This window comes from Lampetra fluviatilis, unplaced genomic scaffold (genome assembly GCF_964198595.1).
Source record: "Lampetra fluviatilis unplaced genomic scaffold, kcLamFluv1.1 SCAFFOLD_243, whole genome shotgun sequence".
Classification (NCBI taxonomy): domain Eukaryota; kingdom Metazoa; phylum Chordata; class Hyperoartia; order Petromyzontiformes; family Petromyzontidae; genus Lampetra; species Lampetra fluviatilis.
In genome coordinates, this window is record NW_027621824.1 from 65,321 (window position 1) to 92,872 (window position 27,552).

The 27,552-nt window shown below is 53.1% G+C and overlaps 1 protein-coding gene across 1 annotated transcript in view; it reads left to right on the plus strand.

The window, feature by feature from the left end:
* Positions 1 to 12,082: 12,082 nt before the first annotated feature.
* The window catches only part of ABCB7 (ATP binding cassette subfamily B member 7), a 47,120-nt gene continuing 31,650 nt past the window's right edge, over positions 12,083 to 27,552 (plus strand). The window contains 8 exon segments of the mRNA XM_078885885.1: positions 12,083 to 12,263; positions 15,858 to 15,917; positions 17,882 to 17,965; positions 19,434 to 19,553; positions 20,958 to 21,066; positions 22,634 to 22,794; positions 22,796 to 22,903; positions 24,484 to 24,572. Of these exon segments, the coding sequence (XP_078742011.1) occupies positions 12,093 to 12,263; positions 15,858 to 15,917; positions 17,882 to 17,965; positions 19,434 to 19,553; positions 20,958 to 21,066; positions 22,634 to 22,794; positions 22,796 to 22,903; positions 24,484 to 24,572 (902 nt within the window). The 5' untranslated portion in view covers positions 12,083 to 12,092.

The window sequence follows — 27,552 nt, forward strand, 5'->3', positions numbered from 1 at the left end:
GGTGGGTGAGTGGGTGAGTGGGGGGTTGAGTGGGGGATGAGTGGGGTGGGGGGGTGGGGTGGGTGAGTGGGTGAGTGGGTGAGTGAATGAGTGGGGGTGGGGGTGAGTGAGTGGGTGGGTGGGTGAGTGGGGGGGTGGAGGGGGTGAGTGGGGGGGTGAGTGGGGGGGTGGGTGGGTGAGGGGTGAGTGGGTGGGGGGTGAGTGGGGGGGTGAGTGAGTGGTGGGGTGAGGGGGGTGAGTGGGGGGGTGAGTGGGGGGGGTGGGTGGGTGAGGGGGTGAGTGGGTGGGTGGGTGAGTGGGGGGGGTGGGGGGGTGAGTGGGGGGTGGGTGGGGGGGTGGGGGGGTGGGTGGGTGGGGGGTGTGAGTGGGTGGGTGAGTGGGTGGGTGGGTGAGTGGTGGGTGGGTGGGTGGGGGGGTGAGTGGGTGAGTGGGGAGGTGAGTGGGGGGGTGGGTGAGTGGGTGGGTGGGGGGGTGGGTGAGTGGGTGGGTGGGGGGGTGGGTGAGTGGGTGGGTGAGTGGGTGGGGGGATGGATGAGTGGGGGGGTGGTGAGTGGGTGGGTGGGTGAGTGGGTGAGTGGAGGGGTGGGTGGTTGGGGTGAGTGGGTGGGTGAGTGAGTGAGTGGGTGGGTGAGTGAGTGAGTGGGTGAGTGGGGGGGTGGGTGAGTGGGTGAGTGAGTGAGTGGGTGGGTGGGTGGATGAGTGAGTGAGTGGGTGAGTGATTGATTGGGTGAGTGAGTGAGTGGGTGGCTGTGTGATTGAGTGGGTGAGTGCGTGGGTGGGTGAGTGAGTGAGTGAGTGGGTGAGTGGGGGGGTGGGTGAGTGGGTAGGTGAGTGAGTGGGTGGGTGAGTGGGTGAGTGAGTGAGTGGGTGGCTGAGTGATTGAGTGTGTGAGTGAGTGGGTGGCTAAGTGAGTGGATGAGTGAGTGAGTGTGTGAGTGGGTGAGTGGATGAGTGAGTGAGTGTGTGAGTGAGTGAGTGGGTGAGTGGGTGAGTGAGTGGGTGAGTGGATGAGTGAGTGGCTGAGTGATTGAGTGAGTGAGTGGGTGCTGAGTGATTGAGTGAGTGAGTGGGTGAGTGGGTGAGTGAGTGGGTGGGTGGGTGGGTGGTGAGTGAGTGGGTGGGTGGGTGAGTGGGTGAGTGAGTGAGTGGGTGGGTGGTGGGTGAGTGAGTGGGTGGGTGGGGTGGGGTGGGGGGGTGGGTGGGTGAGTGGGTGAGTGGGTGATTGAATGAGTGGGTGGTGTGAGTGAGTGGGTGGGTGGGTGGGTGAATGGGGGGGTGAGGGGGGTGAGTGGGGGGGTGAGTGGGGGGTGAGTGGGGGGGTGGGTGGGTGAGGGGGTGAGTGGGTGGGTGGGTGAGTGTTTGGGTGGATGAGTGGGGCGGTGAGTGAGTGGGGGGTGAGTGGGGGGGTGAGTGGGGGGGGTGGGTGAGTGAGTGAGTGAGTGTGTGAGTGGGTGGCTGAGTGATTGAGTGGGGTGAGGTGAGTGAGTGGATGAGTGAGTGGGTGAGTGAGTGGGTGGGGGCTATCATGGTAGTAATTGAAGGTGGAGGCGTTACAGTCCCTGACACCCGTCTCAGAGCCCCACTTGTTCACGTGGTGGCTACAAAGTTCATTTGGGGAACAGCCACAACCACCACCACCACCACCACAACCACCACCACCACCACCATCACAACTACCACCACCACCACCACAACCACCACCACCACCACAACCACCACCACCACCACCACCATCACAACTACCACCACCACCACAACCACCACCACCACAACCACCACCACCACCACCAACCATCACAACCACCACCACCACAACGAATGATGCCTGTTGTTGTTGTGATAAGTGTGGTGAGGTTGAGTGTCATCATCACCATCATCATCACCACCATCATCATCACCACCATCACAACCACCACCACCATCACAACCACCACCACCATCATCATCACCCACCATCACAACCACCACCACCACTACCATAACGAATGATGCCTGTTGTTGTTGTGATGAGTGTGGTGAGGGTGAGTGTCATCATCACCATCATCATCACCACCATCATCACCACCATCATCACCATCATCATCATCACCACCATCACAACCACACCACCTCAATCACCACCGTCATCACTACCAGCACAATCACCACCATCACCACTTTAAACGCCACCACCACAATCACCACCACCTCCATCACCACCTTAAACACCATCAGCACCATCACCACCACCACCACCTTAAACACCACCACCACAATCACCACCACCTCCATCACCACCACCATCACCTCCATCACCATCACCACCATCACCAACACCTCCACCACCATCACCATTACCACCACCACCTCCATCACCACCACCACAACCACCACCATCACAACCACCACAACCACCACAACCACCACCACCTCCATCACCACCATCACCACCACCATCACCACCACCACCATCACAACCACCATCACAACCACCACCACCATCACCAACACCAACACCTCCATCACCACCACCACAACCACCACCACCACCCACATCACCACCACCGCCACCACCATCACCACCATCACCACCATCACCAACACCTCCACCATCACCACCACCACAACCACCACCACCACCATCACAACCACCACCACAACCACCACCACCATCTCCATCAACACCACCGCCACCACCATCAACCACCATCACCACCATCACCAACACCTCCACCATCACCACCATCACAACCACCACCATCACAACCACCACCATCACCACCTCCACCACCGCCATCACCTCCTCCGTCTCTGCGTCTCCACGAAGAGCGATCTGGCACGACAGCGTAGAGCCCTCGTCTCTTCCCGTAGCCGCCTCCGCACCTCCTCCGCCTCCTCCTCCTCCTCCACCACCGCTCCACCTCCACCACCACCTCCACCTCCTCCACCACCTCCACCACCTCCACCACCTCCACCTGCTCCACCACCTCCACCCGCTTGACGCACGACCCACATCGTGTCCCTGCCGAGCCGAGAGGGAGAAATGAGCGTTGAGCGAGACTCGTAAATGTGTTTGTCTCTCTCTGTGTCTGTGTGTGTGTCTGTGTGTGTGTGTGTGTCTGTGTGTGTGTGTGTGTCTGTGTGTGCGTCTGTGTGTGTGTCTGTGTGTGTGTGTGTGTGTCTCTGTGTCTGTGTGTGTCTCTCTGTGTCTGTGTGTGTCTCTGTGTGTGTCTGTGTGTGTCTCTGTGTCTGTGTGTGTCTCTGTGTCTGTGTGTGTGTCTGTGTGTGTGTGTCTGTGTGTGTCTGTGTGTGTCTCTGTGTCTGTGTGTGTCTGTGTGTGCGTCTGTGTGTGTGTCTGTGTGTGTCTGTGTGTGCGTCTGTGTGTGTGTCTGTGTGTGTGTGTCTGTGTGTGCGTCTGTGTGTGTGTGTGTCTGTGTGTGTGTCTGTGTGTGTGTCTGTGTGTGTGTCTGTGTGTGTGTCTGTGTGTGTGTCTGTGTGTGCGTCTGTGTGTGTGTCTGTGTGTGTGTGTCTGTGTGTGTCTCTGTGTCTGTGTGTGTCTCTCTGTGTCTGTGTGTGTCTCTGTGTGTGTGTCTGTGTGTGTCTCTGTGTCTGTGTGTGTCTCTGTGTCTGTGTGTCTGTGTGTGTCTCTGTGTCTGTGTTTGCCTTTGTGTGGCTGTGTGTGTCTCCGTGTCTCTATGTGTCTGTGTGTCTCTGTGTCTGTGTGGGTGGGTGGGTGAGTGGGTGAGTAAGTGAGTGAGCGAGTGAGTGGGTGAGTAGGTGAGTGAGTGGTGAGTAGGTGAGTGAGTGAGTGGGTAAGTGAGTGGGTGAGTGAGTGAGTAGGTGAGTGAGTGAGGTGTGTGAGTGGGTGAGTGAGTGGGTGAGTGCATGAGTGAGTGGGTGAGTGAGTGGGGTGAGTGGGTGAGTGAGTGAGTGGGTGAGTGGGTGAGTGAGTGGGTGAGTGAGTGAGTGAGTAGGTGAGTTAGTGGGTGAGTGGGTGAGTGAGTGGGTGGGTGAGTGAGTAGGTGAATGAGTGAGTGGGTGAGTGAGTGGGTGAGTGAGTAGGTGAATGAGTGAGTGGATGAGTAAGTGAGAGAGTGAGTGAGAGTGAGTGGGTGAGTGAGTGGGTGAGTAGGTGAGTGAGTGGGTGAGTGGGTGAGTGAGTGGGTGAGTGAGAGTGATGAGTGGGTGAGTAGGTGAGTGAGTGGGTGAGTGAGTGAGAGTGAGTGGGTGAGTAGGTGAGTGAGTGAGTGGGTAGTGAGTGGGTGGGTGAGTGAGTGGGTGAGTGAGTGTGAGTGAGTAGGTGAGTTAGTGGGTGAGTGCGTGAGTGGGTGAGTGAGTGAGTAGGTGAGTGAGTGAGTGTGTGAGTGGGTGAGTGAGTGGGTGAGTGCGTGAGTGAGTGGGTGAGTGAGTGAGTGGGTGAGTGAGTAGGTGAATGAGTGAGTGGATGAGTAAGTGAGAGTGAGTGGGTGAGTGAGTGGGTGAGTGAGTGGGTGAGTGAGTGGGTGAGTGAGTGAGTGGGTGAGTGAGTGAGTGGGTGAGTGAGTGGGTGAGTGAGTGAGTGGGTAAGTGAGTGGGTGGGTGAGTGAGTGGGTGAGTGAGTGAGTGAGTGGGTGAGTGGGTGAGTAGGTGAGTGAGTGAGTGCGTGCGTGAGTGGGTCAGTGAGTGGGTGAGTGCGTGAGTGAGTGGGTGAGTGAGTGGGTGAGTGAGTGAGTGAGTGGGTGAGTGGGTGAGTAGGTGAGTGAGTGCGTGCGTGAGTGGGTGAGTGAGTGGGTGAGTAGGTGAGTGAGTGAGTGCTACATGATGTGCGAAGACATTATCCGTTACACAAGTCAAACAAGGTAACACTTGTTCACGAAGCTGTACAGATTTTAAAAAAGGCAATAATTGTATACAAAATGTTTAATATAAAATTAACTTAAAATCCTTATAACCTGAACGCTCACCTGGGTTGCAGTCCTTTTAACCACAATTATAAATTCCCGCCAACTGACGCGACCCTCAGAAGTCGCCCCACCTTTGCCAGCGTCTTAAAAAGCGAAATTAAAAGTTAATTTCCGCGAAGTTTGGTGGTGAATTGCAACTATAAACAAAAATTGCAGGCCCCGGGCTCACCTAGCCGAGGCCTCGTCGCCTAGGCCTTTGTTGAGGCGCGTCGCCATGGTAACCAGACCCGGAAGTCACCCCTCCCCCCCATAGCAACCAACGTTGAGTCTATGGGGCAACGTTGAGTCTATGGGGCAACGTTGAGTCTATGGGGCAACGTTGAGTCTATGGGGCAGTGTTGAGTCTATGGGGCAACGTTGAATCTATGGGCAGTGTTGAGTCTATGGGGCAGTGTTGAGTCTATGGGGCAACGTTGAGTCTATGGGGCAGTGTTGAGTCTATGGGGCAACGTTGAGTCTATGGGGCAACGTTGAGTCTATGGGGCAACGTTGAGTCTATGGGGCAGTGTTGAGTCTATGGGGCAACGTTGAGTCTATGGGGCAACGTTGAGTCTATGGGGCAACGTTGAGTCTATGGGGCAACGTTGAGTCTATGGGGCAGTGTTGAGTCTATGGTGCAGTGTTGAGTCTATGGTGCAGTGTTGAGTCTATGGTGCAGTGTTGAGTCTATGGGGCAACGTTGAGTCTATGGGGCAACGTTGAGTCTATGGGGCAACGTTGAGTCTATGGGGCAGTGTTGAGTCTATGGTGCAGTGTTGAGTCTATGGTGCTGTGTTGAGTCTATGGTGCAGTGTTGAGTCTATGGGGCAGTGTTGAGTCTATGGTGCAGTGTTGAGTCTATGGTGCAGTGTTGAGTCTATGGGGCAGTGTTGAGTCTATGGGGCAGTGTTGAGTCTATGGTGCAGTGTTGAGTCTATGGGGCAGTGTTGAGTCTATGGGGCAGTGTTGAGTCTATGGTGCAGTGTTGAGTCTATGGTGCAGTGTTGAGTCTATGGTGCAGTGTTGAGTCTATGGTGCAGTGTTGAGTCTATGGTGCAGTGTTGAGTCTATGGGGCAGTGTTGAGTCTATGGGCAGTGTTGAGTCTATGGTGCAGTGTTGAGTCTATGGGGCAGTGTTGAGTCTATGGGGCAGTGTTGAGTCTATGGGGCAGTGTTGAGTCTATGGTGCAGTGTTGAGTCTATGGGGCAGTGTTGAGTCTATGGTGCAGTGTTGAGTCTATGGGCAGTGTTGAGTCTATGGTGCAGTGTTGAGTCTATGGGGCAGTGTTGAGTCTATGGGGCAGTGTTGAGTCTATGGTGCAGTGTTGAGTCTATGGTGCAGTGTTGAGTCTATGGGGCAGTGTTGAGTCTATGGGGCAGTGTTGAGTCTATGGGGCAGTGTTGAGTCTATGGGGCAGTGTTGAGTCTATGGGCAGTGTTGAGTCTATGGGTGGCAGTGTTGAGTCTATGGTGCAGTGTTGAGTCTATGGGGCAGTGTTGAGTCTATGGGGCAGTGTTGAGTCTATGGTGCAGTGTTGAGTCTATGGGGCAGTGTTGAGTCTATGGGGCAGTGTTGAGTCTATGGGGCAGTGTTGAGTCTATGGGCAGTGTTGAGTCTATGGTGCAGTGTTGAGTCTATGGGCAGTGTTGAATCTATGGGCAGTGTTGAGTCTATGGGGCAGTGTTGAGTCTATGGGGCAGTGTTGAGTCTATGGGGCAGTGTTGAGTCTATGGGGCAGTGTTGAGTCTATGGGGCAGTGTTGAGTCTATGGGGCAGTGTTGAGTCTATGGGGCAGTGTTGAGTCTATGGGGCAGTGTTGAGTCTATGGGCAGTGTTGAGTCTATGGGGCAGTGTTGAGTCTATGGGCAGTGTTGAATCTATGGGGCAGTGTTGAATCTATGGGCAGTGTTGAGTCTATGGGGCAGTGTTGAGTCTATGGGGCAGTGTTGAGTCTATGGTGCAACGTTGAGTCTATGGGTGCAGTGTTGAGTCTATGGGCAGTGTTGAGTCTATGGGGCAGTGTTGAGTCTATGGTGCAGTGTTGAGTCTATGGTGCAGTGTTGAGTCTTTGGGTGGCAGTGTTGAGTCTATGGGGGCAACGTTGAGTCTATGGGGCAGTGTTGAGTCTATGGGGCAGTGTTGAGTCTATGGTGCAGTGTTGAGTCTATGGGGCAGTGTTTGAGTCTATGGGGCAGTGTTGAGTCTATGGGGCAGTGTTGAGTCTATGGTGCAGTGTTGAGTATATGGGGGCAGTGTTGAGTCTATGGTGCAGTGTTGAGTCTATGGTGCAGTGTTGAGTCTATGGGGCAGTGTTGAGTCTATGGGGCAGTGTTGAGTCTATGGGGCAGTGTTGAGTCTATGGGGCAGTGTTGAGTCTATGGGGCAGTGTTGAGTCTATGGGGCAGTGTTGAGTCTATGGGGCAGTGTTGAGTCTATGGGCAGTGTTGAGTCTATGGTGCAGTGTTGAGTCTATGGGCAGTGTTGAGTCTATGGGCAGTGTTGAGTCTATGGGGCAGTGTTGAGTCTATGGGGCAGTGTTGAGTCTATGGGCAGTGTTGAGTCTATGGTGCAGTGTTGAGTCTATGGGGCAGTGTTGAGTCTATGGGGCAGTGTTGAGTCTATGGGGCAGTGTTGAGTCTATGGGCAGTGTTGAGTCTATGGGTGGCAGTGTTGAGTCTATGGTGCAGTGTTGAGTCTATGGGGCAGTGTTGAGTCTATGGGCAGTGTTGAGTCTATGGTGCAGTGTTGAGTCTATGGTGCAGTGTTGAGTCTATGGTGCAGTGTTGAGTCTATGGTGCAGTGTTGAGTCTATGGTGCAGTGTTGAGTCTATGGGGCAGTGTTGAGTCTATGGGGCAGTGTTGAGTCTATGGGGCAGTGTTGAGTCTATGGTGCAGTGTTGAGTATATGGGGCAGTGTTGAGTCTATGGGGCAGTGTTGAGTCTATGGGGCAGTGTTGAGTCTATGGGGCAGTGTTGAGTCTATGGTGCAGTGTTGAGTCTATGGGGCAGTGTTGAGTCTATGGGGCAGTGTTGAGTCTATGGGGCAGTGTTGAGTCTATGGTGCAGTGTTGAGTATATGGGGCAGTGTTGAGTCTATGGGGCAGTGTTGAGTCTATGGGGCAGTGTTGAGTCTATGGGGCAGTGTTGAGTCTATGGGGCAGTGTTGAGTCTATGGGGCAGTGTTGAGTCTATGGTGCAGTGTTGAGTATATGTGGCAGTGTTGAGTCTATGGTGCAGTGTTGAGTCTATGGTGCAGTGTTGAGTCTATGGTGCAGTGCTGAGTCTATGGGGCAGTGTTGAGTCTATGGGGCAGTGTTGAGTCTATGGGGCAGTGTTGAGTCTATGGTGCAGTGTTGAGTATATGGGGCAGTGTTGAGTCTATGGGGCAGTGTTGAGTCTATGGTGCAGTGTTGAGTATATGGGGCAGTGTTGAGTCTATGGGGCAGTGTTGAGTCTATGGGGCAGTGTTGAGTCTATGGGTGGCAGTGTTGAGTCTATGGGGCAGTGTTGAGTCTATGGTGCAGTGTTGAGTCTATGGGGCAGTGTTGAGTCTATGGGTGGCAGTGTTGAGTCTATGGGGCAGTGTTGAGTCTATGGGGCAGTGTTGAGTCTATGGGGCAACGTTGAGTCTATGGGGCAGTGTTGAGTCTATGGGGCAGTGTTGAGTCTATGGGGCAGTGTTGAGTCTATGGGGCAACGTTGAGTCTATGGGGCAGTGTTGAGTCTATGGGGCAGTGTTGAGTCTATGGGGCAACGTTGAGTCTATGGGGCAGTGTTGAGTCTATGGGGCAGTGTTGAGTCTATGGGGCAACGTTGAGTCTATGGGGCAGTGTTGAGTCTATGGGGCAGTGTTGAGTCTATGGGGCAGTGTTGAGTCTATGGGTGGCAGTGTTGAGTCTATGGGGCAGTGTTGAGTCTATGGGGCAGTGTTGAGTCTATGGGGCAGTGTTGAGTCTATGGGTGGCAGTGTTGAGTCTATGGGGCAGTGTTGAGTCTATGGGCAGTATTGAGTCTATGGGTGGCAGTGTTGAGTCTATGTGGCAGTGTTGAGTCTATGGGGCAGTGTTGAATCTATGGGGCAGTGTTGAGTCTATGGGCAGTGTTGAGTCTATGGGCAGTGTTGAGTCTATGGGTGGCAGTGTTGAGTCTATGTGGCAGTGTTGAATCTATGGGGCAGTGTTGAATCTATGGGGCAGTGTTGAGTCTATGGGCAGTGTTGAGTCTATGGGGCAGTGTTGAGTCTATGGGTAGCAGTGTTGAGTCTATGGTGCAGTGTTGAGTCTATGGTGCAGTGTTGAGTCTATGGGGCAACGTTGAGTCTATGGGGCAACGTTGAGTCTATGGGGCAGTGTTGAGTCTATGGTGCAGTGTTGAGTCTATGGGGCAGTGTTGAGTCTATGGGTGGCAGTGTTGAGTCTATGGGGCAGTGTTGAGTCTATGGTGCAGTGTTGAGTCTATGGGGCAGTGTTGAGTCTATGGGTGGCAGTGTTGAGTCTATGGGGCAGTGTTGAGTCTATAGGGCAACGTTGAGTCTATGGGGCAGTGTTGAGTCTATGGGGCAGTGTTGAGTCTATGGGGCAACGTTGAGTCTATGGGTGGCAGTGTTGAGTCTATGGGGCAGTGTTGAGTCTATGGGTGGCAGTGTTGAGTCTATGGTGCAGTGTTGAGTCTATGGGGCAGTGTTGAGTCTATGGGGCAGTGTTGAGTCTATGGGGCAGTGTTGAGTCTATGGGTGGCAGTGTTGAGTCTATGGGGCAGTGTTGAGTCTATGGGCAGTGTTGAGTCTATGGGGCAGTGTTGAGTCTATGGTGCAGTGTTGAGTCTATGGGGCAGTGTTGAGTCTATGGGTGGCAGTGTTGAGTCTATGGGGCAGTGTTGAGTCTATAGGGCAACGTTGAGTCTATGGGGCAGTGTTGAGTCTATGGGGCAGTGTTGAGTCTATGGGGCAACGTTGAGTCTATGGGTGGCAGTGTTGAGTCTATGGGCCAGTGTTGAGTCTATGGGTGGCAGTGTTGAGTCTATGGTGCAGTGTTGAGTCTATGGGGCAGTGTTGAGTCTATGGGGCAGTGTTGAGTCTATGGGGCAGTGTTGAGTCTATGGGTGGCAGTGTTGAGTCTATGGGGCAGTGTTGAGTCTATGGGCAGTGTTGAGTCTATGGGTGGCAGTGTTGAGTCTATGTGGCAGTGTTGAGTCTATGGGGCAGTGTTGAATCTATGGGGCAGTGTTGAGTCTATGGGCAGTGTTGAGTCTATGGGCAGTGTTGAGTCTATGGGTGGCAGTGTTGAGTCTATGTGGCAGTGTTGAATCTATGGGGCAGTGTTGAATCTATGGGGCAGTGTTGAGTCTATGGGCAGTGTTGAGTCTATGGGGCAGTGTTGAGTCTATGGGGCAACGTTGAGTCTATGGGGCAGTGTTGAGTCTATGGTGCAGTGTTGAGTCTATGGTACAATGCTGAGTCTATGGTACAATGTTGAGTCTATGGTACAATGTTGAGTCTATGGTACAATGCTGAGTCTATGGTGTAGTGTTGAGTCTATGGTGCAGTGCTGAGTCTATAGTACAATGCTGAGTCTATGAGGCAGCGAGGCTGTTTGCGATGAGTGATTAACTGTGGTTTGGCAACACTGCCCCTGATGTCCTCAGAGTGTCTGGGGGACATTGCGACATTCCTTTCGCATCAGCCCTGGGGGGCAGAACGATGACCAATGTTCATCCACCGTCCGCATACTGATACTGATCTAGATTCATACTCTACTATTGGTTCTTTCGGTAAAGTCACGTAGAAGGGAAATAATAAAATAATACAAATATAACATAATAAAATTTCGGTTTAAAGCTTTCGTGACTGCAGGGATTCATCTTCTTGGTTCTTTCGGTAAAGTCACGTAGAATGGAAATAATGAAATAATAAAAATATAAAACAATAAAAAAAAATTTCATGTTTTATATTTGATGAAACCACGTGGTTGGCGACGGACCACGTGGTTAAAGGTGGACCACGTGGTTACCGATTGAACCACGTGCTTAGCGATTGAACCACGTGGCTAGCGATTAACCACGTGATTAACGATGTACCACGTGGTTACCGATTAATTAACCGGTTAATTAACCGGTTAATCATGTCTGCGCTCCCATTGGCCGAGCTCATGAATATTAATTGCAGCTCGTGTCCCGATGCCCTCGCGAGATAAGCGCGTGACATTCCAGTTACTCAACCTAATTAATATTCATGAGCTACCCCCCCCTCCCCTCCCCCCCCAGTTATCCGCCAAGCGATCCGATTGGTCGGCATCATCCCGCCCCCCTGGCCTCATTAAATATTCATGAGCGCGCGCGCGATCTCTGCGCTCCCATTGGTCGAGCTCCCTTCGTGAATATTCAATCAGGGGGGCGCGTCTCGACGCTCTCGCGAGACTCTCTTGCGCGTGCGCGAGACATTAACGGAAGTGACGCAACCCTCATTAAATATTCATGAGCGCGCGCGCGCGAGATCCCCGCGCTCCCATTGGCCGAGCTCCCTCATGAATATTAAATCAGGGGGGCGCGTCCCGACACTCTCGCGAGAAGCGCGCGAAATTAACGGAAATGACGCAACTCCTCATCAATATTCATGAGCGCGCGCGCAAGATCCCCGCGCTCCCATTGGTCGAGCTCCCTCATGAATATTAAATCAGGGGGGGCGCGTCCCGACACTCTCGCGAGAAGCGCGCGAAATTAACGGAAGTGACGCAACTCCTCATCAATATTCATGAGCGCGCGCGAGATCTCCGCGCTCCCATTGGCCGAGCTCCCTCATGAATATTAAATCAGGGGGGCGCGTCCCGACACTCTCGCGAGAAGCGCGCGAAATTAACGGAAGTGACGCAACTCCTCATCAATATTCATGAGCGCGCGCGCAAGATCCCCGCGCTCCCATTGGTCGAGCTCCCTCATGAATATTAAATCAGGGGGGGCGCGTCCCGACGCTCTCGCGAGACGCGCGCGAAATGAACGGAAATGACGCAACTCCTCATTAAATATTCATGAGCGCGCGCGCGCTATTCCGACGCTCCCATTGGCTATCCAGCCACGACGCGCGCTACGCCCCGCCCCTTTCGCCCTCATGAATATTAATTAGGGGCTCCCCACCACCACCCCCCCCCCTACTTTTCTTGTTGACCTCTTCCGCTAGCCGGTGAAAGGCCGTGGCGATGGCGGCTGTAGTTGTCACGCTGTGTCCTTCACGACTGTTGCTGCTGCAGCTGCAGCAGCAGCAGCAGTCGCCGCTGTTGCTGCTGCAGCTGCCGCTGAGGCGACGGCTGCTTCACAGACGCCTCCAGCAGCATGCAGCAGCAGCAGCAGCCCTCAGCATCAACACGGACGTGAGTCATCATCATCATCAAGTTTCCCTCAGCATCAGCATCACCGTCATCATCATCACCACCATCATCGCCATCATCATCAACTTTTCCTCAGCATCATCATCATCGTCATCACCATCAACTTCCCCTCATCATCACCATCACCATCATCAACTTCTCAGCATCATCATCATCACCACCATCATCATCAACTTTCCCTCAGCATCACCATCATCATCACCACCATCATCAATTTTCCCTCAGCATCATCATCATTATCAACTTTCCCTCAGCATCGCCACCATCATCAACTTCTCCTCAGCATCATCATCACCACCACCATCATCATCATCAACTTTCCCTCAGCATCACCATCATCATCACCACCATCATCAATTTTCCCTCAGCATCATCATCATTATCAACTTTCCCTCAGCATCGCCACCATCATCAACTTCTCCTCAGCATCATCACCACCATCATCATCATCAACTTTCCCTCAGCATCACTATCATCATCACCACCATCATCAATTTTCCCTCAGCATCATCATCATTATCAACTTTCCCTCAGCATCGCCACCATCACCACCATCATAAACTTTCCCTCAGCATCGCCACCACCATCACCATCGTCACCATCAACTTTCCCTCAGCATCGCCACCATCACCATAATCATCAACTTCTCCTCAGCATCATCACCACCATCACCATCGTCACCATCAACTTTCCCTCAGCATCACCATCATCACCACCATCACCATCAACTTTCCTTCAGCATCACCACCATCACCACCATCATCAACTTTCCCTCAGCATTGCCACCATCACCACCATCATCAACTTCTCCTCAGCATCATCATCATCACCATCGTCACTATCAACTTCTCCTCAGCATCACCATCATCACCACCATCATCAACTTTCCCTCAGCATCATCACCATCATCATCATCAACTTCTCCTCAGCATCATCATCATCATCAACTTCTCCTCAGCATCACCATCATCATCAACTTTCCCTCAGCATCACCATCATCACCATCATCATCGTCACCATTAACTTTCCCTCAGCATCACCGTCATCATCACCACCATCATCACCACCATCATCAACATTCCCTCAGCATCATCACCATCATCACCATCATCATCATCAACTTCTCCTCAGCATCATCATCATCATCAACTTTCCCTCAGCATCACCATCATCACCATCATCATCGTCATCATCAACTTTCCCTCAGCATCACCATCATCACCATCATCATCGTCACCATTAACTTTCCCTCAGCATCACCGTCATCATCACCACCATCATCACCACCATCATCAACATTCCCTCAGCATCATCACCATCATCACCATCATCATCATCAACTTCTCCTCAGCATCATCATCATCATCATCAACTTCTCCTCAGCATCACCATCATCATCAACTTTCCCTCAGCATCACCACCATCACCATCGTCGCCACCATCATCGTCATCATCATCATCACCACCATCATCGCCGCCACCATCATCATCAATTTTCCCTCAGCATCACCATCATCATCACCACCATCACCATAAACTTCTCCTCAGCATCATCATCACCACCACCACCATCGTCAATTTTCCCTCAGCATCACCATCGTCACCATCAACTTTCCCTCATCACCACCATCACCATCAACTTCCCCTCATCATCACCATCACCACCATCACCATCGTCACCATCACGCCACACACACGCCACACACACGCCACACACGCCACACACACACACCACACACACACCACACACACACCACACACCACACACACACCACACACACCACACACCACACACGCACCACACACCACACACGCACCACACACCATACACACCACACACACCACACACACCACACACGCACACCACACACACACCACAACACACACGCACCACACACGCACCACACACGCACCACACACCACACACCACACACACACCACACACACACACCACACACACCACACACACACACACCACACACACCACACACACACACCACACACACACACCACACACACACACCACACACACACCACACACACACACCACACACACACACCACACACACCACACACTACACACACTACACACACACCACCCACCACCCCCCCACTAACCCCAACCCCTCCCACCCCCCCACCACCACCCCCCACCACCCCCCACCACCCCCACCCCACACCCCCCACTCCCCCATCGGAGGGAGGGGGGAGGAGGTGGTGACGTAACGCCGGGGGAATCAACACTGTACACACTGCACACACTGTACACACACTACGTACAGTGTAATACATGCCGTGTATACAGTGTCTTTAATGTACACACTGTATACCTAGTGTACAGTGTGCGTACTGTATACAAGTGTGTGTACTGTGCATATACGCCGCATACACACTGTACACACTGAGTGTGTACAGTGTGTACAGTTTGTACAGTGTGCGCGCGGTGTCTGTACAGTGTATGCACACTGTAGGTACTGTATGCGCGTACAGTATCTACAACGTGTAGATACAGTGTACATGCAGTACGTATACTGCATGTACAGTGTCAGTGTGTGTGTCTGTGTGTGTGTGTGTCATTGTGTCAGTGTGTGTCTGTGTGTGTCTGTGCGTCTGTGTGTGTGTGTCTGTGTGTGTGCGTGTCAGTGTGTGTCAGTGTGTGTCTGTGCGTCTGTGTGTATGTGTGTGTGTATGTCAGTGTGTGTGTCTGTGTGTGTGTGTGTATGTCAGTGTGTGTGTCTGTGTGTGTGTGTGTGTGTCTGTGTGTGTGTCTGTGTCTCTGTGTGTGTGTGTCTGTGTGTGTGTCTGTGTGTCTGTGTGTGTGTGTCTTCGCTGCGTTACGACTACCTCGCCTGGTACGCAGGAGGTCTGTGTCTCTCTCATCATCATCATCACGGTGGCTATGAGATCTTGACTACCTCACCTGGTCTACAGGAGGTCTGTGTCTCTCTCATCATCACGGTGGCTATGAGATGTTGACTACCTCACCTGGTCTACAGGAGGTCTGTGTCTCTCTCATCATCACCATCACGGTGGCTATGAGATGCTAACTACCTCGCCTGGTACGCAGGAGGTCGTGGGTTCGATCCCAACCCTAACATCACGGTGGCTAGGAGATGTTAACTACCTCGCCTGGTCTACAGGAGGTCTGTGTCTCTCTCATCATCATCACGGTGGCTATGAGATGCTAACTACCTCGCCTGGTACGCAGGAGGTCGTGGGTTCGATCCCAACCCTAACATCACGGTGGCTAGGAGATGTTAACTACCTCGCCTGGTCTACAGGAGGTCTGTGTCTCTCTCATCATCATCACAGTGGCTAGGAGATGTTGACTACCTCGCCTGGTACGCAGGAGGTCGTGGGTTCGATCCCGTATCCTGACGATGCCTGCTGCTGTAAATCTGCAGTCCGCGTCTCTCTCTCTCCGTGTATCTCTCTCACCCACCCTGGAATTCACTCGCACACTCACCCATGTCCTGCTGTTGCTGCTGCTGATGATGATGGCGATGATGCTGATGATGATGGTGATGATGGTGATTGTGCTGATGATGATGATGCTGATGCTGTGACTATTCTCAGGCCAGGAGATGGAGGTTCTCTCCAATGACAGAAACCCTGGAGCGGAGGAGGCTACTACTGGTAAGGTTCATAGAGACCCACAGACTCAGCACTGAGACCCATAGACTCAACACTGAGACCCACAGACTCAGCACTGAGACCCACAGACTCAGCACTGAGACCCACAGACTCAACACTGAGACCCACAGACTCAACACTGAGACCCACAGACTCAACACTGAGACCCACAGACTCAGCACTGAGACCCACAGACTCAGCACTGAGACCCACAGACTCAACACTGAGACCCACAGACTCAACACTGAGACCCACAGACTCAACACTGAGACCCACAGACTCAACAATGAGACCCACAGACTCAGCACTGAGACCCACAGACTCAGCACTGAGACCCACAGACTCAGCGCTGAGACCCACAGACTCAGCACTGAGACCCACAGACTCAGCACTGAGACCAACAGCCTCAGCACTAAGACCCACAGACTCAGCACTGAGACCCACAGACTCAGCACTGAGACCCACAGACTCAACACTGAGACCCACAGACTCAGCACTAAGACCCACAGACTCAGCACTGAGACCCACAGACTCAGCACTGAGACCCACAGACTCAGCACTGAGACCCACAGACTCAGCACTGAGACCCACAGACTCAGCACTGAGACCCACAGACTCAGCACTAAGACCCACAGACTCAGCACTAAGACCCACAGACTCAGCACTGAGACCCACAGACTCAGCACTGAGACCCACAGACTCAGCACTGAGACCCACAGACTCAGCATTGAGACCCACAGACTCAACACTGAGACCCACAGACTCAACACTGAGACCCACAGACTCAACACTGAGACCCACAGACTCAACACTGGGACCCACAGACTCAGCACTGAGACCCACAGACTCAACACTGGGACCCACAGACTCAGCATTGAGACCCACAGACTCAACACTGGGACCCACAGACTCAACACTGGGACCCACAGACTCAGCATTGAGACCCACAGACTCAACACTGGGACCCACAGACTCAGCACTGAGACCCACAGACTCAACACTGAGACCCACAGACTCAGCACTGAGACCCACAGACTCAGCACTGCACCATAGACTCAACACTGCACCATAGACTCAACACTGCACCATAGACTCAACACTACCCATAGACTCAACACTGCACCATAGACTCAACACTGCACCATAGACTCAACAATGCACCATAGACTCAACACTGCACCATAGACTCAACACTGCCCCATAGACTCAACACTGCACCATAGACTCAACACTGCACCATAGACTCAACACTGCACCATAGACTCAACACTACCCATAGACTCAACACTGCCCCATAGACTCAACACTGCACCATAGACTCAACACTGCCCCATAGACTCAACACTGCACCATAGCCTCAACACTGCCCATAGCCTCAACACTGCCCCATAGACTCAACACTGCCCCATAGACTCAACACTGCACCATAGACTCAACACTGCCCCATAGCCTCAACACTGCCCATAGACTCAACACTGCACCATAGACTCAACACTGCCCCATAGACTCAACACTGTACCATAGACTCAACACTGCCCATAGACTCAACACTGCCCCCTAGACTCAACACTGCACCATAGACTCAACACTGCACCATAGACTCAACACTGCACCATAGACTCAACACTGCACCATAGACTCAACACTGCACCATAGACTCAACACTGCACCATAGACTCAACACTGCCCCCTAGACTCAACACTGCACCATAGACTCAACACTGCCCATAGACTCAACACTGCACCATAGACTCAACACTGCACCATAGACTCAACACTGCACCATAGACTCAACACTGCACCATAGACTCAACACTACCCATAGACTCAACACTGAGACCCACAGACTCAACACTGCACCATAGACTCAACACTGCACCATAGACTCAACACTGCCCATAGACTCAACACTGCCCATAGACTCAACGCTGCACCATAGACTCACCCTGTCTCCCCCCGTGTCTCAGGCTGTAGCTCCTCTCTGTGTGTCTCCGGCGCGTTTCTGCTGGCACGGAAACGCAGGAGGCGGTCTTCACACCAAACCCAAAGAGGTGCCCCCATCAACAGCATCACCAACAACTACCCACTCACTCACTCACTCACCCACTCATTCATTCACTCACTCATTCACCCATTCACCCATTCAGCCATTCACTCATTCACCCATTCAGCCATTCACTCATTCACTCATTCACCCACTCAGCCATTCACTCATTCACTCATTCACCCACTCAGCCATTCACCCACTCACTCATTCACCCACCCACTCACCCACTCACTCACTCACCCACTCACTCACTCACTCACCCACTCACTCACTCACCCACTCACTCACCCACTCATTCACTCACCCACTCATTCACTCATTCACCCACTCACTCACTCATTCACTCATTCACCCACTTAGCCATTCACCCACTCACTCACCCACTCACTCACCCACCCACCCACCCACTCACCCACCCACTCACCCCCTCACCCACTCACCCACCCACCCCCCCACTCACCCACTCACTCACCCCCCTCACCCCCTCACCCACTCACCCCCTCACCCACCCACCCCCTCACCCCCTCACCCCCCCCACTCACCCACCCACCCACTCACCCACCCACTCACCCCCCCACTCACCCACCCACTCACCCACCCACTCACTCACTCACTCACCCACTCACCCACCCACCCACTCACTCACTCATTCACTCACCCACTCACTCACTCACCCACTCACTCACCCACTCACCCACCCACTCACTCATTCACTCACCCACCCACTCACCCACCCACCCACCCACCCACTCACTCACCCACTCACCCACCCACTCACTCACTCACTCACCCACTCACTCACCCACTCACTGACTCACCCACCCACTCACTCACCCACTCACTCACCCACTCACCCACTCACCCACCCACTCAATCACCCACTCACCCACCCACTCACTCACTCACTGACTCACCCACCCACTCACTCACCCACTCACTGACTCACCCACTCACTCACCCCCCTCACCCCCCTCACCCCCCTCACCCACCCACTCACCCCCTCACCCCCTCACCCCCTCACCCCCTCACCCACTCACCCACTCACCCCCTCACCCACTCACCCCCTCACCCCCCCTCACCCACCCACCCACCCACTCACCCACTCACTCACTCACCCACTCACTGACTCACCCACTCACTCACCCCCCTCACCCCCCTCACCCACCCACTCACCCCCTCACCCACTCACCCCCTCACCTCTCACCCCCCCTCACCCACCCACTCACTCACCCACTCACTGACTCACCCACCCACTCACTCACCCACCCACTGACTCACCCACTCACTGACTCACCCACTCACTCACCCCCCTCACCCCCCTCACCCCCCCTCACCCCCCCCTCACCCCCCCTCACCCTCCCCTCACCCCCCTCACCCCCTCACCCCCCTCACCCCCCCTCACCCCCCCTCACCCCCCTCACCCCCTCACCCCCCCTCACCCTCCCCCCTCTCCGTCGTCGTGGTGGTTGTAGATGAAGGAAGTGAACGCCATGAAGATCACGTCGGCCATCTTGAGTCACGTGTGGCCCAAGGATAGGCCTGACTTGAAGGCCCGCGTCGTGCTTTCAATGGGGCTTCTGGCTACAGCGAAGGTGATGGTGGTGGTGGTGGTGGTGATGGTGATGATGGTGGTGGTGATGGTGGTGATGATGGTGGTGGTGGTGGTGGTGATGGTGATGGTGGTGGTGATGGTGGTGGTGATGGTGATGATGGTGGTGATGGTGATGATGGTGGTGATGATGGTGGTGGTGATGGTGGTGATGGTGGTGGTGATGGTGGTGATGGTGGTGATGGTGGTGATGGTGATGATGGTGGTGGTGATGGTGGTGATGGTGATGGTGGTGGTTGTGGTGGTTGTGTTAATGGTGTTAATGGTGGTGATGGTGGTGGTGATGATGGTTATGGTGATGGTAGTGATGGTAGTGATGGTGGTAGTGATGGTAGTGATGGTGGTAGTGATGGTGATGTTGATGGTGATGATGGTGATGATGGTGGTGATGATGATGATGGTGATGGTAGTGATGGTAGTGATGGTAGTGATGGTGATGTTGATGTTAATGGTGATGGTGGTGATGATGTTGATGGTGGTAATGGTGATGATGTTAATATTAATGATGATGGTGGTGATGATGTTAATGATGATGGTGATGGTGGTGATGGTGATGTTAATATTAATGATGATGGTGATGTTAATATTAATGATGATGTTGATGATGTTAATGTTGATGATGGTAGTGATGATAGTGATGATGTTGATGTTGATGATGATGGTAGTGATGATGTTAATATTAATGATGATGTTGATGATGATGATGGTGGTGATGGTGGTGATGGTGATGGCAGCTGATGAGTGTGGTGATGTTGATGATGTTAATGTTAATAGTGATGATGGTGTTGATGGTGATGTTGATGATGATGTTAATATTAATGATGATGATGTTGATGATGTTGATATTAATAATGATGATGATGTTGATGATAGTGATGGTAGTGATGATGGTGATGATGTTAATGATGTTGATGATGATGGTGGTGATGGTAGTGATGATGTTAATGATGTTGTTGATGTCGATGGTGTTGATGTTGATGTTGGTGATGTTGATGTTGGTGATGTTGATGGTGTTGATGTTGTTGATGTTGGTGATGGCAGCTGATGAGTGTGGTGATGTTGATGATGTTGATGATGTTAATGATGTTGATGATGGTGATGATGGTGATGATGGTGATGATGGTGATGATGGTGATGATGGTGATGATAGTGATGATGTTAATGATGTTGATGGTGTTGATGTTAATGATGTTGATGTTGGTGATGTTGATGTTGTTGATGTTGTTGATGTTGTTGATGTTGTTGATGTTGTTGATGTTGATGTTGATGATAGTGATGATGGTGATGATGGTAGTGATGATGATGGTGGTGATGTTAGTGATGATGTTAATGATGTTGATGTTGATGGTGTTGATGTTGTTGATGTTGTTGATGTTGGTGATGGCAGCTGATGAGTGTGCAGGTTCCATTCCTCTTCAAGGCGGCTGTCGACACGCTGTCTGGACCAGTGATGGCGGATAACGTTGCTACCATGGCAACAGCCCTGCTCATCGGATGTGAGTCCTCGTGTGTGTGTGTGTGTCTGTGTGTGTGTCTGTGTGTGTGTGTGTGTCTCTGTGTTTGTGTGTGTGTCACTGTGTGTGTGTTTCTGTGTGTGTGTGTCTGTGTGTGTGAGTGTCTGTGTCACTGTGTGTCTGTGTGTGTCTCTGTGTGTGTGTGTCTGTGTGTGTGTGTGTCACTGTGTGTCTGTGTGTGTGTGTGTCACTGTGTGTGTGTCTGTGTGTGTGTGTCTGTGTGTGTCTGTGTGTGTGTGTCTGTCACTGTGTGTGTCTGTGTATGTGTCTGTGTCACTGTGTGTGTGTATCTGTGTGTGTCTGTGTGTCTGTGTGTGTGTCTGTGTCACTGTGTGTGTGTGTCACTGTGTGTGTGTGTCTGTGTGTGTGTGTCTGTGTGTGTGAGTGTCTGTGTCACTGTGTGTCTGTGTGTGTCTCTGTGTGTGTGTGTCTGTGTGTGTGTGTGTCACTGTGTGTCTGTGTGTGTGTGTGTCACTGTGTGTGTGTTTCTGTGTGTGTGTGTCTGTGTGTGTGAGTGTCTGTGTCACTGTGTGTCTGTGTGTGTCTCTGTGTGTGTGTGTCTGTGTGTGTGTGTGTCACTGTGTGTCTGTGTGTGTGTGTGTCACTGTGTGTGTGTCACTGTGTGTGTGTCTGTGTGTGTGTGTCTGTGTGTGTCTGTGTGTGTGTGTCTGTCACTGTGTGTGTCTGTGTATGTGTCTGTGTCACTGTGTGTGTGTATCTGTGTGTGTCTGTGTGTCTGTGTGTGTGTCTGTGTCACTGTGTGTGTGTGTCACTGTGTGTGTGTGTCTGTGTGTGTGTGTCTGTGTGTGTGTGTCACTGTGTGTCACTGTGTGTGTGTGTGTCACTGTGTGTGTGTGTGTCACTGTGTGTGTGTGTGTATCACTGTGTGTGTCTGTGTGTGTGTGTCTGTGTGTGTGTGTCTGTGTGTGTGTGTGTGTCTGTATGTGTGTGTCTGTGTGTGTGTGTCTGTGTGTGTGTGTCACTGTGTGTGTGTCACTGTGTGTGTGTCTGTGTGTGTGTGTGTCACTGTGTGTGTGTGTCACTGTGTGTGTGTGTGTGTGTCTGTGTGTGTGTCTGTGTGTGTGTCTGTGTCACTGTGTGTGTGTGTCTCTGTGTTTGTGTGTGTGTCACTGTGTGTGGGTGTGTCTGTGTGTGTGTCTGTGTGTGTGTGTGTGTCTCTGTTTCTGTGTGTGTGTGTCTGTGTGTGTCTGTCTGTGTGTGTGTGTCTGTGTGTGTGTGTGTGTGTCACTGTGTGTGTGTTTCTGTGTGTGTCTTTGTGTCTGTGTATGTGTCGCTGTGTGTGTGTGTGTCTGTGTGTGTGTGTCTCTGTGTGTCTCTGTGTGTGTGAGTGTCTCTGTGTGTGTGTCGCTGTGTGTGTGTCTGTGTGTGTGTCTGTGTGTGTCTCTGTGTGTCTCTGTGTGTGTGAGTGTCTCTGTGTGTGTTTGTGTCTCTGTGTGTGTGTCTCTCCCCGTGTCTCTCCCTCCCTGTGAGGTGATGAGTGGATTTCATTGTCTCCCACTTCTCTCCCCCCCTCCCCCCCACCCCCCAGACGGCTCAGCCCGTGTGGGTTCTGCGCTCTTCAGCGAGCTCCGCACCGTGGCTTTCTCGGCGGTGGCCCAGCGCTCGGTGCGCTCCCTCGCCGGCGCCGTCTTTCACCGGCTCCACTCGCTGGAGACTGCTTTCCACACGGAGCGACACACGGGGGCGCTCGTCCGGTGCGCTCGACCGGGGCACCCGCGCCCTCTCGTTCCTGCTGAGCGCCGTCGTGTTCAACCTGGGGCCCACGGCGCTGGAGATGGCTCTTGTTAGTGGGATTCTGGTGAGTGGTGGGGGGTGAGGGTGAGGGTGAGTCGGTCGCTCGCTCGCTCAGTCAGTCAGTCACTCACTCAGTCAGTCAAGCACTCACTCACTCAGCCACTCACTCATTCACCCAGTCAGTCAACCACTCACTCACTCATTCACCCACCCATCCACTCACTCACCCAATCACCCACTCACCCACCCACCCACCCACCCACCCACCCACCCACCCACTCACCCACCCACCCACTCACCCACCCACCCACTCACCCACCCACCCACCCACTCACCCACCCACTCACCCACCCACCCACTCACCCACCCACCCACTCACCCACCCACCCACTCACCCACCCACCCACTCACCCACTCACCCACTCACCACACGGAGCGGCACCCGCGCCCTCTCGTTCCTGCTGAGCGCCGTCGTGTTCAACCTGGGGCCCACGGCGCTGGAGATGGCTCTTGTTAGCGGGATTCTGGTGAGTGTGGGGGGCGGTGGTGGGGTGAGGGGTGGGGTGAGGGTGAGGGGTGGGGTGAGGGTGAGTCAGTTGCTCGCTCAGTCAGTCACTCGCTCAGTCGGTCACTCGCTCGCCCACTCACTCACCCACTCAGTCAGTCAACATCTCACTCACTACGCCACTCACTCAGCCACTCAGTCAGTCAACCACTCACTCACCCACTCACTCACCCACCCACTGACCCACCCACCCACTGACCCACCCACCCACTCACCCACTCACCCACTCACCCACCCACCCACTCACCCACCCACTCACCCACCCACTCACTCACTCACCCACTCACCCACTCACCCACTCACCCACTCACCCACTCACCCACCCACCCACTCACCCACCCCTTCACTCACTCACTCACCCACCCACCCACTCACTCAGTCAGTCACTCATTCACCCACTCAGTCAGTCAACCACTCACTCACCCACCCACTCACTCACTCACTCACCCACCCACTTACTCACCCACTCACTCACCCACCCACCCACTCACCCACCCACTCACCCACCCACTCACCCACCCACCCACCCACTCACTCACTCAACCACCCACTCACTCACCCACCCACTTACTCACCCACTCACTCACCCACCCACCCACCCCCTCACCCACCCACTCACCCACCCACTCACTCACTCACTCACCCACCCACTCACCCACCCACTCACTCACCCACCCACCCACCCACCCCCTCACCCACCCACCCACCCCCTCACCCACCCACCCAACCACCCACTCACCCACCCCCTCACCCACTCACCCACCCACCCACCCACTCACTCACTCACTCAACCACCCACCCACCCACCCACTCACTCACCCACCCCCTCACCCACCCACCCCCTCACCCACCCACCCACCCCCTCACCCACCCACTCACCCACCCACTCACTCACTCACCCACCCACTCACCCACCCACCCACCCACTCACTCACCCACTCACCCACCCACCCACTCACTCACTCACTCAACCACCCACCCACCCACCCACTCACCCACTCACGATGTGTGGGTGCTGCTCCCAGCACTTGCCCCAACGGGCGAGCGAGAACTACCCGGGGTGCCTTTGTCTTTGCCAGTACTACAAGTGCGGCCTGGAGTTCTCTCTGGTTGCCATGGGGACGCTGGCAGCCTACACGGTGTTTACGGTGGGGGTCACTCAGTGGAGGTGAGACTCACTCAGAGACTCACTCAGAGACTCACTCAGAGACTCACTCAGACTCACTCAGAGACTCACTCACTCAGAGACTCACTCACTCAGAGACTCACTCACTCAGAGACTCACTCACTCAGAGACTCACTCAGAGACTCACTCACTCACTCAGAGACTCACTCAGAGACTCACTCAGAGACTCACTCAGAGACTCACTCAGAGACTCACTCAGAGACTCACTCAGAGACTCATTCAGAGACTCACTCAGAGACTCACTCAGAGACTCACTCAGAGACTCACTCAGAGACTCACTCAGAGACTCACTCAGAGACTCACTCAGAGACTCACTCAGAGACTCACTCAGAGACTCACTCACTCAGAGACTCACTCACTCAGAGACTCACTCACTCAGAGACTCACTCAGAGACTCACTCAGAGACTCACTCAGAGACTCACTCAGAGACTCACTCAGAGACTCACTCAGAGACTCACTCAGAGACTCACTCAGAGACTCACTCAGAGACTCACTCAGAGACTCACTCAGAGACTCACTCAGAGACTCACTCAGAGACTCACTCAGAGACTCACTCAGAGACTCAGAGACTCACTCACTCAGAGACTCACTCAGAGACTCACTCAGAGACTCACTCAGAGACTCACTCAGAGACTCACTCAGAGACTCACTCAGAGACTCACTCAGAGACTCACTCAGAGACTCACTCAGAGACTCACTCACTCAGAGACTCACTCACTCAGAGACTCACTCAGAGACTCACTCAGAGACTCACTCAGAGACTCACTCAGAGACTCACTCAGAGACTCACTCACTCACTCAGAGACTCACTCAGAGACTCACTCAGAGACTCACTCAGAGACTCACTCAGAGACTCACTCAGAGACTCACTCAGAGACTCACTCAGAGACTCACTCAGAGACTCACTCAGAGACTCACTCAGAGACTCACTCACTCACTCACTCACTCAGAGACTCACTCAGAGACTCACTCAGAGACTCACTCAGAGACTCACTCAGAGACTCACTCACTCAGAGACTCACTCACTCAGAGACTCACTCACTCAGAGACTCACTCACTCAGAGACTCACTCAGAGACTCACTCAGAGACTCACTCAGAGACTCACTCAGAGACTCACTCAGAGACTCACTCACTCACTCAGAGACTCACTCAGAGACTCACTCAGAGACTCACTCAGAGACTCACTCAGAGACTCACTCAGAGACTCACTCAGAGACTCACTCAGAGACTCACTCAGAGACTCACTCAGAGACTCACTCAGAGACTCACTCACTCACTCACTCAGAGACTCACTCAGAGACTCACTCAGAGACTCACTCAGAGACTCACTCAGAGACTCACTCAGAGACTCACTCAGAGACTCACTCAGAGACTCACTCAGAGACTCACTCAGAGACTCACTCAGAGACTCACTCACTCAGAGACTCACTCAGAGACTCACTCACAGACTCACTCAGAGACTCACTCAGTCAGAGACTCACTCACTCACAGACTCACTCACTCAGAGACTCACTCAGAGACTCACTCACTCAGAGACTCACTCACTCAGAGACTCACTCATAGACTCACTCAGAGACTCACTCAGAGACTCACTCAGAGACTCACTCATAGTCTCACTCATAGACTCACTCATAGACTCACTCAGAGACTCACTCAGAGACTCACTCAGAGACTCACTCAGAGACTCACTCAGAGACTCACTCAGAGACTCACTCAGAGACTCACTCAGAGACTCACTCAGAGACTCACTCAGAGACTCACTCAGAGACTCACTCAGAGACTCACTCAGAGACTCACTCAGAGACTCACTCACTCAGAGACTCACTCACTCAGAGACTCACTCACTCAGAGACTCACTCAGAGACTCACTCAGAGACTCACTCAGAGACTCACTCAGAGACTCACTCAGAGACTCACTCAGAGACTCACTCACTCACTCAGAGACTCACTCAGAGACTCACTCACTCAGAGACTCACTCAGAGACTCACTCAGAGACTCACTCAGAGACTCACTCAGAGACTCACTCAGAGACTCACTCAGAGACTCACTCAGAGACTCACTCAGAGACTCACTCACTCAGAGACTCACTCACTCAGAGACTCACTCAGAGACTCACTCAGAGACTCACTCAGAGACTCACTCAGAGACTCACTCAGAGACTCACTCAGAGACTCACTCAGAGACTCACTCAGAGACTCACTCACTCAGAGACTCACTCAGAGACTCACTCAGAGACTCACTCAGAGACTCACTCAGAGACTCACTCAGAGACTCACTCAGAGACTCACTCAGAGACTCACTCACTCACTCAGAGACTCACTCAGAGACTCACTCACTCAGAGACTCACTCAGAGACTCACTCAGAGACTCACTCAGAGACTCACTCAGAGACTCACTCAGAGACTCACTCAGAGACTCACTCAGAGACTCACTCACTCAGAGACTCACTCACTCAGAGACTCACTCACTCAGAGACTCACTCACTCAGAGACTCACTCACTCAGAGACTCACTCAGAGACTCACTCAGAGACTCACTCAGAGACTCACTCAGAGACTCACTCAGAGACTCACTCACTCACTCAGAGACTCACTCACTCAGAGACTCACTCAGAGACTCACTCAGAGACTCACTCACTCACTCAGAGACTCACTCACTCAGACCAGAGACTCATTCAGAGACTCACTCAGAGACTCACTCAGAGACTCACTCAGTGGAGGTGAGACTCACTCAGAGACTCACTCAGAGAGAGACTCACTCAGAGACTCACTCAGAGACTCACTCAGAGACTCACTCACTCACTCACTCAGAGACTCACTCACTCAGAGACTCATTCAGAGACTCACTCAGAGACTCACTCAGAGACTCACTCAGAGACTCACTCAGAGACTCACTCACTCACTCAGAGACTCACTCACTCAGAGACTCACTCAGAGACTCACTCAGAGACTCACTCACTC